Genomic DNA, 12,661 nt, shown 5'->3' with positions numbered 1-12,661 from the left:
ATTCTGCTGAAACTGGTGACGAATCCCTATCCATATACGGATAAAGCAGCAGACCTTGTTCAGGAGGCCAGTATGCTCCAGGTTAATATGTTTAAACAAGACTCCGATAATGTCAGCATCCCCATCTCTCACATTGATGGTATGTGGAAATTCCCACAGTAGTAGAGAATTTCAAGGCTTCATGCTAAATCTTCTGGCCCTAATCGGGTAAACTGCCAGCTGTAACCATAGAAATCCTACTTATATAAATACTGGTAGGATTCAGGCTTCTAACTGTATTTGGTATTGGAACCAAAGTCTGAATTGCAAAGTGATCTCGTTGCCCCAGAAAGTAATTTCTGATGCAGATATGCTGTTTTAGTGGTGTTCTAGATCTCTCTTCAGGGTCCTGCACCATCAGTTTCTAACTAAAGTGAAATCTGTTGCATTTTCTTCTGCCTGGAGCTGTTCATCCCCTTGCATCTATGAGCAAAGGGTTGGAGTGCCCAGGGAACCCTTTTTTCCCAAGCAGGCAATTGGGATTTTGTTCCTCCTGTTTTCAGGGACTGGGAAAAGGCCCAGCCCTACTGCAGGCAAAGTCATCATATTGCGGATGTGGACATCTGGACAACTTAATCATGTGCTAGCTGTTTTGGTGTAACAGTCCGTGCATAGCGTTTTGAATTACCTAAATGTAAGATAACTGAGGTAGCTTACCACTCAGTACCAGATGGGTAAGTGGCCTTGGATTGACTCTATTAAGGGACTTAATGCCAGCCATGATATACATGGTAACTTATTCATAGGTTAAAGCTAATTTTGACTCCTTCAGGACTAAGATTTGGTTCTCTAGCCATACAGAGCTGGGAAGTTCAAGGATTGCTCAGGCAGTTCTCTTTATGGAGAAGTAGCTGCTTCATTCCTAGTTCCTCATATGTATTTCCTGTGAGCATTATGCTCTTAAGGTCCTTACCTGATGCCATCATGATAGCAGTAGGTGATATACATTTTCGCTCACTTCCATCAGTTGGACAGCAGTTTTGAAAGCCAGACCTTAAAGATGAGCACAGTGTAAGAGCAGTTGATCTTACAGTTGCATTTAGGAGCTAGACTAACATGTCTTTTGCCCTCTTTCTGCTTTGGAGATTCAGAAGCTGCTTCATATTCCTCAAATGTTGCATTCTACCCTCCTTGGTTTCTAGTTTGTCTGAACCCTCTACTCAATTTTTTTTTCCACTTAATAGATGTCCTGGATATGGTGGATGTCCTAGTTGAGGGCAGCGATGGCTTAGATGAGGAAATCGGGTTCACCTTAAATGAAGACACTGTTATCCAAACATTTCCATTTAGTGCTGTTGTCCCTGCTGCATTAGAAGCCAGGAATAAATTGTTGCTTCAGACTGAAAATGAAACAGGTACAGATGTTTGTTCTTCATTATATCATCCTTGAGGATGGAAGTTGGATCACACTTAGCTAGTGAGCTCTTCAGGACATTTTACACTCTCCCATTCAAGCAGGGCGAGGCCTGGATTCAGAGTGTTTCTGCCAAAGAGAATCATTAAAGTTTGAGATACCTGTGCCCTTTTCTTCTGACCCTAGAGAAGCTCTCTTGTTGCTTCTGAAGCAGGAAGAGAGATGAAAGTGAGGGCTCCCTACAATGCCACTTGACTCTGGGGAACTTGCTGGGAAAGCAAATTTGCCCAGGTCAGAACAGGAGAGCCCACATTTCTTCATCAAGATGCAGGGAAGTGGAGAAGGAAAAAGATCCCAGATGAGGCAAGGAACCACTCAGAGCACACACAGAGGGGCTGAGGACCAGTGCAGAGGCAGTATGGACAGCTTCAGCCTGCTGGCAGTTGTACTTCAATAAAATTGTTTAAGCATGAAATATACAGATCATGAGGAGGTTTTAACAGCTGTGCTTAGTAAACAATAGGCTGCTCTCCTGTTGAGATCAGTTAGTAGGGAGAGAGGGTTGAAATGTTGAATATGTAGGAAGCAGATGAGTTTTACAAAGAAAATTTCCACTTCAGAGATAAGTTCAGAGATAAATGTTGCCAAGCTCTGGCTTCAGAAAAGGATCTAGTGGAGTGAAGGGTCACAAGGACAGCTGCTGGCCTCAGAGCAGGATTCTCTCTGCTTTGCCAACCCTGGAGCTTCTCTCCAAGTCCTGTGTATATTTGGCTGTTGAGTAGCTCCTGAGGCAGACCTTTTCACCCTTTTGAAAGGCAAATCCCTCATATTTAACCAGTGTGTTAGCAGATCAGAGCAGATTAGCTCTTTCATGCTGCTGGACTGGGGTCTCTGTTGGTCAAAATACAGACGAGTACAGCATAACACATAACAACATAAGTTAAGGCAGAGTTAGTTTTATACCTGTTTTGAAGGAAGAGGCCAACATAGCATATATTCTGCAGTGGGATGATTCTTCACCAAGAACTGCTGTAGGGATTTTTTTTTCCAGACATTTCAGGGACTTAGGGGCATTTGTCTACCTTGTCACATGCTTTTTAATCCATGTCAATAGTTCTAAAATTAGTGATATTTAAACACTTGCCAAGGCATTAAGGAGAGAGGGTGGTCTTAGTGCATGTGCTTATGCAGATTTCTTCTATCAACAGAAGTTTAATTTTTGGTTTTGCTTTTCTAGGAGCACATGTAGTAGAATATCTTGTTGCTGTTTTCACTGACCTCCTGCACTCTCAGAGAGATCCCCTCGCTCTCTGCTTGATATTCCAGCTCTATGATAAGGATCTACAGTCCCTGAAAGTTTCTAAGTATCCTCAGCTCTACCAGTTTAACCAATACTATAACCTCTGGATACCTCAGCAAGCTCGGGAACCTGTGGTATGGAATGCTTGAAGTCACTTGAATGCTTGAGTTGGAACTATTAAAAACTATTAAAAACTGTGAATAAAGGTTGCATTTCTGTCAGAAAGTACATTTAGATTAGGCTAAATCTTTGTTGCTTCATGATCACAGTAGGGGACATGAATTTGCCAAAGACCTTTTCTTTAATGACACAAGAAATATGTGTGATCGGAAGTGAAGTCAGGACTCAAGGATCCTAGGCCATCACCCAAACAACAGCACCCTTGTTGTTCCATATTAGGCACAATGGGGCATGATGTAGGAGTGCTGCACCTTTCCTCTAGCCAGAGGAGCCTAGTATGTGTTGTTTGGAGTTCTCCTAGGTGTGGTTTGGAAATGCCTGGGCAACCTGTGCTGGGGTTGCTGTGCTTTTGTGTTAATGAGGCAGTGACCATGTGCAGATTCCCTATGGAATATCTTTGACTACCTCTGTGGTTGTGGGCTTGCACACATGTGCTCCTGGAGTGGAAATGAACATCAATCTAGGATTTTGCATGTGTATCCAAGACAGAACTTGCTTTATAACATTGGTGGCTGCAAAAGCTTTTGAATATTTAGCTCTTTAATATTCTTAAACTTATTTTTTTCTGTTTTTTTTTTCTATTTTAAACAGTTTAAACAATGCAAAGAGGTATGCAAAGAACCTGTTGTGGTCCTGGATTCTTTATTTACCACTTCACTGAAGAAAGCTTATGAGAGAGGAAGCAACACCTTATTGGAAAATGACATCCAGGCAAAATTGAGAGACTTGGCTTCCCAGCTCGCACCTGAACAGCTTTTGCTAGGAGTAAAGCACGTGTTGCTGTACCTGAAATCCACAGTGGAGAACTTCGGCAGTGTAAGAGCAATCTTTTGATGACTTTGTGGGCTTTTTGTTTAATGCAGCAAGTACAAGTGACTTGTCTATTAAAGCTTAAGGATCCTGTTCTTCTGCTTTTTCACATACTTGGCTTTCACTTAGGCAATAGAGCACCTGCAAAACTCCACCTGATTTGTAAACGGATATCTGTCCTTCTGACTGTTGAAGTGTCTTTGATCTATTTTCTGTGGGTTGCCTTCACTAATCTGTGCATGATATGTAGTGCAAATAAACTCTAGATATTAATCCAGCTTTTGAGTCTCCATAAGAAGCCTTTCTGGAGAGCTGGTGTTACACAAGAAGTCACACTGTAGATGCACATGCATAAAAATCTGTAAATGTTTGTTTGACATCTTGAGACTTTTCTTAAAATCAGATTTCTACTGTAAAGATGGATTCTTTCTCCCAGAAAGGTTATATTCTAGGAATCTCTTAATTAGTTCCTGTGACTGTTGTATAATTAGCTTTCTGTCCCCCTCATTTTCTCAACTTCCAAGGTGTCTGTGTTTTCACAGCTTAGTAAAACTTGTGGTCCTCGCCTTCTTCATCTCTATGTGGACCTGCTGAGCAGCTTGTTGTGCCAGGGTAATCAGGTGGAGTTGGATAATCGACTGAAACAAGAAGAGGTTCAGACTGAATCAGATCTTTTTATGGATGTGGAAGCTCTGATTACAATGGAGTCTTCAAATGACAAGGTACAAAATCCCTTGATATACAGGCCAGAATCTCATGTGTTAGTAAGCTTTGATTTGATTTATTCTGTAGGGAAAATACATGTGAGTTTTGCTGAAGCATTTACTAGAGCAAACAGTTTTAGAGACGAATGATTTCTGAGCACAAATTATACTTTTCTTTTTCTTTTTTCTTTTTTTTTTTTTTAAGCCAATCACCAAAGCATGAAGCTGGCTGTTCTCACTGAAACACAGTAGAGTGTGACAAAAAACAGAGGAACTAGCAGAGAATTTCAGGGATTGCAGTGAATTTGTTCAAGCCCCTTCACAGTACAGGCATGACAGAATTTTTCTGCTTTGTAGAAGCATTGCTAAAGGTTTTGCTGAGGTGTTGGAAGGGCTGGGAAGATGAAAGGTTATACACTGTATATTTCAGAGGTCTATTGAATGTAGACAGGTTTATGCAGAGAGATGTTGTCTAGGAGAGGAGGACCCATGAATTCTGAGTGTGTGGTCTAGCAATTATGAAACTACTCCATGGAGATTTGACCAAGCTGCAGCATGCACAGTCTCATCCCTGAGCTGTGATACAGTCAAGACAGGCCACACCAGAGGTCATTCACTTTTGGAGAAAAAACTGTTTCCCAAACCCTGTAAAAAGCCTGATTATCCAAAATAATGTACTTGGAGAAGTGGATCTTTACCCTTTTTTCTTCTGTTCCACGAGTTTGTGAAGATTAGAATGGAACTGTATTGATGAATCTCAGAACGTACAGTTTTTCTCTGGAAATGGGCTTAGACATGTGGTAAATGCTTATAGTCCTGTCGTATGACTATAATGCATACTGCAGTGTTGTGAGGGAATGTGACTTGGAGCTGGCATCCCAGCAGAACTGTGCCTCAGTCATTTTGCTGTTTGGTTTCTGCTCCTATGAATGAACAAAAGGAGAAAATGGTTTGGGTTTTTCCAGGAATCTATCAATGTGACTTACATTCCAAGGAATAATTATGAGATGATGCTTAATGTTCGTTAAAGTGTGAAAGATTTTCTGTAACAGAATGAAGGCATACCTCCCACATCATAAATGTTGGAATAACTGCAATTATATGCATGTAATTTATTAATAATTTAATTCTCTGACCAGTTAATAGACAATTTCATGGCCAGGAATTGTAATAAACATGTGGAATATGGGCAAATGAATGATTTCTTCTAAACTATAATTACCCATTCAGTAATACTGTTAAAACTATTTGTTACAGACACTAGAAGATATGCTCATGTTGATTTTCAAACATCCTACTTTGGAGAGCTGGTTCTTGGCTTTAGAACAACATTCTCTTCCTCAGCACAGTTTAAACCCTGTGACTGTGAAGCTCCTGTCAGCTCACCTCAATTCTGGTGTGCTCCAGCTGCTGAAAATGGGTGCTCCAATGTTGCAGAGCATGGATCACATACATATATTATCAAAATATTTTGAAGCTATCACAAAAAGTATCTTGAAGGAGCTACAGACAGTGGGGAAAGAAAGAAATCAGGCCTCTCCCAAGAGGTCTCACCAACTGGAGGCTCTGCAGGAGTTGCATGTGTACATGCCTGCAGCTCAGCTGAAAGAGATCACTTTAACTATGCTGCGACTTCCAGAGACAAGCTTGACTACTCAGAAATCTGAAAAATCTGCTAAAAAAGGGAAACAGTTGAGCTTCTACGGACAGATTTTGGTACAGCTCTTCACAGAGAGCTACCAAAGGCAGCCTCGAAGAGAACCACTGCTGTCCACAGAGTACATTAAAGCTTTGGGAATATTGATGTCAGCCTCATCCAGCAAAGATTTGGAGAAAGTCTTCCTTGAGGTTCTCCAAAGAGAGCCAGTATTCACGCATGCAGTCAGTGTAGAGGTGCATGCTCACTGCCTTACCCAGGGGTCAGAAACCTCCCTTGCCATTGTGGCTATGCTGATAAAACACTGTAGGACTCACCTGCTGCAGTTTGAGCTATGGTGTCTAAACTGTGCCACTGAAAAGTACCTCAGGAAAAACATGGAGAGCTTTCTTCCACTCGTGAATGTATATTTGCAATACAGAGAACAGTATGATTTCACCCGACCTTCCACAGGTAAAGCAACAACTGATCCATATTAATGATTAAATACTATTTAGAAGGATTTTTTAAGAAGTATTTTTGCTACTGTGCTTCAGGTAAAATGACTTACCTAGCAAAGTGTGCCATGGAGTGTTACTGGCCTACTATCTTAAATTCATCACTAGGCTAAACCTTAAGAGATAATAATAGATTTGAGGTCATATGATGTTTTAGATGTTCAGATATTTTGTAAATCTACAATGCTAAACACAATACTCTACAATCATAAATATTTTTCTATTTTATAAAAGTGCTGAATTTCTCTGCTTCTTAAAATTATAAGACGTGTGATTGTTGTCTAAAAATCTGTTGTATGCCCATGTGAGTCAAGGAGGAGAAACTAGAAGGTGTTAAACAATTTTTTTAATCTATTTGTTGGAATGTTAGTGAAATGAATTGTAAATATGAACTAACTGATTTTTCAGTACTTTTGCATGGTGCTGTATGCTGCTGTTACATGTATATGTATTTTCTACCTGTCCTGTAAATACCAATTGTAAACAAATTGAAAACAGGTGTTTTCTGCTAGACTTTAGAAGTAGCATTTAAGATGTTACTACAGTGGTAACATGACCTACAGCCTTAGGCTCTTAAGTTAGCAGCTTTCTGCTCCGGTAGACTACAGTCGAGCCAAAAAATTCTTATTCTCCTTGACCCTCTTACCAATTTTTGTAATTGTTACTTTTTAATGTGGTTCAATGATCAGGTTATTTCTACTTCCCTCTTATCCAGTGGTTGAGTGAGAAATGAGCCAGTGTGTGAAATGCTGTTTCTGTTGTCAGAGGTTAGGCCATATTCTCCATTTAAGTTCTTCTGGCCTTAAAATCTTGGCTCCATCTTTGCAATAAGTGCACAGATAAAAGTTCACTGTATGACTTCTAATGACTATTTTTAAGTGTCTCTGCAGCATAAAAATTATAAGACTGCGTTGAAGTTTGGCTGCTACAAGACTTCACTGAAGTGAAGTGCTGTGCTGGTTGCTGTTGCCCAGTTCTCGCTCTTATTTTTTTAAGCCCTTATTTAATACTTAGCACATCTAAAAATCTGTCCTCATACTTAACTATTCAGTTTAGTATAGAAGGTAGAAACTTTATTTCTCAGGCGTAGATAGAATACTTTGTGGTGAGTGGAATGCTGTAGCCACCTGGTTTTGCAGACTGCCATCTTTAACTCTTACAAGTGTAAGAGCCCTAAACTTTCTTCTAAAATAAATCTCCAAATATTACTTGCTACAGTAATGCCTTCCTAAACTAGCATATAGTCCTAAACTATCATATAGTCCAAAAACTCTCCAAACCAACAGCAGCTTTAAATTGACAAGGCTGTTAAATTTTCTGCCAGCCAAGCTAGGAGCTAGGATTCAGCTGAACAGAATCACTTTGGTTTCATTTCTCTTCTTACATAGAAATATGAATAGCAACAGAAACAGACACACTGTAGCTCTTGGTGGGAAAGGCAAGCTCTGTCTAGGAGGAATCCAAGTAGTGAAGAGATCTCATCAACACACAAGAAAGGAGAGGATTGGCAGGGAACTAAACTTTTCTCCAGCACCTAATTCATACCAGTGGTTTCAAGCTTTAACACTAGAAGATTAAACTGCCGTTTTTTTGCTAACTGACTTGATTTGTTAGATACCTCTTAGTTGTTTGTTGTGAGGGAAGTTCCTCTGAGTCCAGGGTCGATAAGGATTTCATCCTTCCTGATAGGCAAGGGCAGGGCTTCTTACCAGGAAGCTGTCCCTCTTTCAAAGGTCCGCATTGTTTGTCCTTGTCGAATCTCTTCAACTGCGTGGCAAGCTGGTGTCTGGTATAAATGCTAAACGCTTCCTAGTGGTGTTATGTAGCAATACAGTGTGCTTTTCTGGGTAGCAAATTAGCAACTATTCAATATAATTTCCTAGAACCTAAGTAACCTGGGGCTTGATGAGACGAGGTGGTTTGGGATTTTTGTAATTATATATGTTTTGCTTAATGGTTGATGGTGAAATCTGTCCCCTGCTCTCTCCTAACAGTTGTCTCAGGTGTTATACCTGTTTTGAGAAAAGCTCTGTGGAAAGAGCTTTCCAGCATAGCTCTAGCCACAGAAACATCAAATGAGATCACAGTGAAGCTGCAGGTTCTTTCAAAGTTGTTGCCATCTTCAGAAAGCAAATGGCTGCGAAATCTTATTGACCAGCTTCCTGCTGCTCTTGAGAAAGCAGAAAATCATGAGAGGTAGGCAAATCTAGTTACCATGTTCTGCATCAGAATTTGACATAAATAGAAGAAACAATCTGTCCCATAAAGAATTGAGATAAATATGCATGCATACAAATACCTTGAAATAGTAATACCTTCTTTTAAGATTCTGTCACTTTAAGCTTGGCAGCAAAACAGCTTTAGGATATGAAAAGCATGTTTTAACATCAACAAAAACTTTCTGCAGTTGGACTGTGGCAGATGCCATATCTAGAGTGCTTGAAAACTCTGAAGAGCTTCATTCTTGGAGGAGATGCCTGTTGTCAGCCTGCATGAAGGGATTAATTGTCATGTACAGCAGCAGTAAAGATGAGAGCAAGCAAGAAGCAGAGCAGTCCATGCTGTTGAAGCTAGAAGAATTGTTGGTGAGACTTCATCTTTGTTGCCAGCATTCACAACTGTATCTCTGAGAAATATTTGCTGTTTTATTTTTATATTTGTATCCTGTGTAAATACAGATTGGAGTGTGTTTTTTTTGTTTTTTTTTGTTTTTTTTTTTTTTTTTTTTTTTTTTTAACATATAATGGCTTCTTTGGCTTTTAATTACTTTTACAGAATTAACCTTGGAAGTCTCTTATAAGAAGCAGTTTTGAGCTGTTTTTGAGAATGGCTTTATGATAACAATTGCCTTTGAAAATCACAGTTTGAGGTGTTGATGGATTAGGGGAGGAAGCAGACTTCTGAAAAGGCTCACCTATCATGCGCTCTGAAGTTAATGGCAGAAATCCGTTGACTGATGTACCTGATTGTTCCTTCTGCACCCCAGTTTTTGTTTGTTTAGGTTTTTGTGGGGGTGGGGCGTGAGGGAGTTGTAAGTTGGTTAAAACAGGTAGGTCTTAAGGTGTCATAAGACCTAAAATGAAAGACTGCTGGCAGTGAACACCTTTGACCTCTTGCTGGCTCCTGCTGACACTCCCTCAAAGGACCTGACAGATTGTGTAGGAGTAGAGTTTTGCAAGAGCTGAGGGGCCATCTCCTAGTGTTAATCTGAATTGCATCTGCAGACCTGACTAGGTTAGCACCTGCTGTTATTGGGAGTTCTGGCATGTGCAGCTGTCATCCTGCTTAAAACAAAGTGTTGTTTACTGTGACCTAAAGCATTCCAAGGAAGACCGGTTTTTGTAAAGAACGTGTACATCCAGCTCGCCTGGTACCATGTCTGTATTCTACATGCAGATGTCGGTTAGCTGAAGCGCACTGCAGGTACATGGAAAACTGCCTGGTATCTGAGTAGCAGTCTCTGACTTGCAAACAGTTCATTCCTTTCACTGTATGGTAGTATGAAAAGTTTCAAAATTCTGGAGGTTTTTTGGTTCCTAGAGAACGACTTGCTTTTTAATTGCATGAGCCCATTTGCTCCTTTAATTCCTGGGACTGACAAAACAAGACTTGCAGTTGCCTCTGCATCAGGATTCAGGACTGTTGTAGGTTTTTTTTTTTTTTTTTTTTTTTTTTTCCCCCCCCGCTCTCTTTTAATCCTCCCTGAGCCTTTGGTTTGCATGTTGTAACTGTTTGTGTTGAATAGAAAGTGCTCATCTTGATCCGTGGAAGCTTTATGCCCTACATGTAAACATTTGTTTTTATTTACTCCATGCACAGCACTTTGTTGAAGAAGTGGATCCAGATGACTGGTACAGCCTTGTGAAAACAGGACTCAAGTAAGTGATTTTAAGATGCACTTAAGATCTTAAGATTTTAAGGGTTTTTTTATGATGCTGTGGGAGGTACCATTGTGTACACTTGACCTGGTCCCACATTATACTGGAAATACTCCATCTCCCTTGAATTTATTCAGATTTGAGAATTTTCCTTGCTTCTCAGGATGACATCCACTGGCTTCACTGGAGTCCGCACGTTTACAGCTGCAGCCAGATTTGAATTTTGTGTTTCAGTTAACATGGCTAGGGTACTGGATAGCTGGACCAACTGCTTCTTGAATAGTATAGACAGGCTTTATGGTCATGTAACTCTTTATTTGAGGTATTTCTTAAATACAATTCGTGTGAAATCAGAATCAAGTGTTTGACCTTTAAATCTGAATCATTTAAATAAGATAAATGAAGTGGTAGTTCAGGGTAAATCTTAGCTTCTGTGGAAGTAAAAGTGTTAATCTGGAGGCAAATTCTAACCCTTTATTAAGCACAGTGCAACTACAAGTGTGTCTCTGTGTTGTTTCTTTTTTTTTTTTTGATAATTAAGATATCAGTATTGCATGAAAAGAACTAAATCAAATCTTAAGAGAAGGAGGCACGTGTTTTTTTTTTTTTATTGTTTTCATTTTGCTAAGTTTACTTTCCTTGTAAAGTTCTAATTTCTTAAACATATTTTTTTAAGCAGCCTTCTTTTTGGTTGGAGGTCTGACTGTTCTGTCATCCTTACTTCTAAAGGTACCGTTACAGAGATGAAGCATTTCTGAAAGCCCTGTATATTGCTATTCAGTTATTATACAAGAAAAAATCCTCGCTTAGTCAGAGATTAGTCAAGCTCTCCAAACTTCACATGATGGTCACGCAGCACTCTCTATTTTTGTCAACCATGCTGAGGTCAAGAGAAGACGAAGACAGGAACATCCAGACAAGAGGTTTTTTTTTTTTTTTTTTTTTTCCTCCCCTCCTGCTTCTCCATAACTATATTTAGTAATCTTCTTTCTTGACGTTATATTCTATCCATCCAGTAACCTATCCACCTACCTATATTTGCAGAGGTATTAATTCCAGAATATTATCATTTAGTTTCGGGTTGTGCCTCTACTTGAATTTAAATATTGCATTCATTTTATGACTGCCTGTTTTTACACTTAGGTCTTCTAAAAATACTTATAAGCAAGCTTTTTTTGTTGTTCTGTTTTTGTTTTTTGTTTTTTTTTGTTGTTTTTTTTAACTTTACTGAAATCTTAATTCTTTTGGCTTCAGTAAGGCTTCAGCAGTGTAAGATCACTGAGGTGTGTATAGCTTCTACTGGAACCATCATGACAGAGTTTTAGAACTGATTTTAAAATAGGTTGACATAGAAAATTTTAAATTGATTTTTCTATCTCTACCTAAAATGTTAATTTAAACCATGTTTATTTGATAGTGTAACCTTTCATGAGAAATATCCTTGATGAGTAATATAAATGAGCCTTAGCCTATATGTAGGATAAGTTTTGTTTCTTTATCTATGCCAACTGAAATACCATCTGACCTTGGACCAGTCATTTGACCTATTGTACACATCAGATTTTCTTTTTTCTCTCTGCAAAGTGCCTCGAGATTCAGTATTTGAAGGAGCTGTATAAGGAAATGAGAGGAAATTCTCAGTGCAGCATGTTGATAACAAATTTTGTGTATATCATTGAACAACATGTAAAGAAACTTTTAAGATTTTAAATCACCTGAAAAGAGCAAAAATCTCTTGTGAAGAGGCAAATTTACAGAAATTAAAAATAAGTAGTAGATTTTGCTGTGTACTGCCATTTGAATGTGTTTCTATAGAGCAAGAAGATAGATTCCTTGGGCCGAAGTTCTGTAATTCAGAAACTTCGTATCAATAGTACATTCATTCAGGCTGTTGTCTTTTTGTTTTGGCATGTGATGTATTGTGGTAGATGCTGGAGGAGGAAAAAAACTTGCCTCTTAGATACTGGGAGTAAAGAGCTCTGGATTCTGTTTTTGAGTCTACCACAAACATCCTGTTTTTCCTTGAGTGACCCAGTCACTTGATTTGTTTCTCAGATAATTTTAAAATAATTATAAAAGAAGTTTTTTCCACTCAAATTAACTGCATCATACTGACCCTTTAGTATCGTCAGAGAAATGTTTTGTGGTATTTATTTTATAAAAGTAGATCTTGATTTAAAATGTTACATACTATATTCATTTTTATATATATATATATATATATATATATATGATATATGGT

The 12,661-nt window shown here is 38.9% G+C and overlaps 1 protein-coding gene across 2 annotated transcripts in view; it reads left to right on the top strand.

Moving 5' to 3' along the window:
- URB1 (URB1 ribosome biogenesis homolog) overlaps window positions 1-12,661 on the top strand; it is a 57,831-nt gene that overhangs the window by 26,718 nt on the left and 18,452 nt on the right. For both annotated transcript variants that reach the window (XM_062598315.1, XM_062598325.1), the window contains exons 17-26: window positions 1-139; window positions 1,224-1,394; window positions 2,631-2,827; window positions 3,465-3,689; window positions 4,226-4,405; window positions 5,645-6,497; window positions 8,536-8,737; window positions 8,949-9,126; window positions 10,361-10,419; window positions 11,149-11,342. In XM_062598315.1, coding sequence (XP_062454299.1) covers window positions 1-139; window positions 1,224-1,394; window positions 2,631-2,827; window positions 3,465-3,689; window positions 4,226-4,405; window positions 5,645-6,497; window positions 8,536-8,737; window positions 8,949-9,126; window positions 10,361-10,419; window positions 11,149-11,342 — 2,398 coding nt within the window. The remainder of the gene's footprint in view (window positions 140-1,223; window positions 1,395-2,630; window positions 2,828-3,464; window positions 3,690-4,225; window positions 4,406-5,644; window positions 6,498-8,535; window positions 8,738-8,948; window positions 9,127-10,360; window positions 10,420-11,148; window positions 11,343-12,661) is intronic.

This window comes from Rhea pennata, chromosome 1 (genome assembly GCF_028389875.1).
Source record: "Rhea pennata isolate bPtePen1 chromosome 1, bPtePen1.pri, whole genome shotgun sequence".
Lineage (NCBI taxonomy): Eukaryota > Metazoa > Chordata > Aves > Rheiformes > Rheidae > Rhea > Rhea pennata.
Note: the sequence above shows the minus strand (reverse complement) of the source record. Positions and strands in the feature narration are given on the sequence as shown.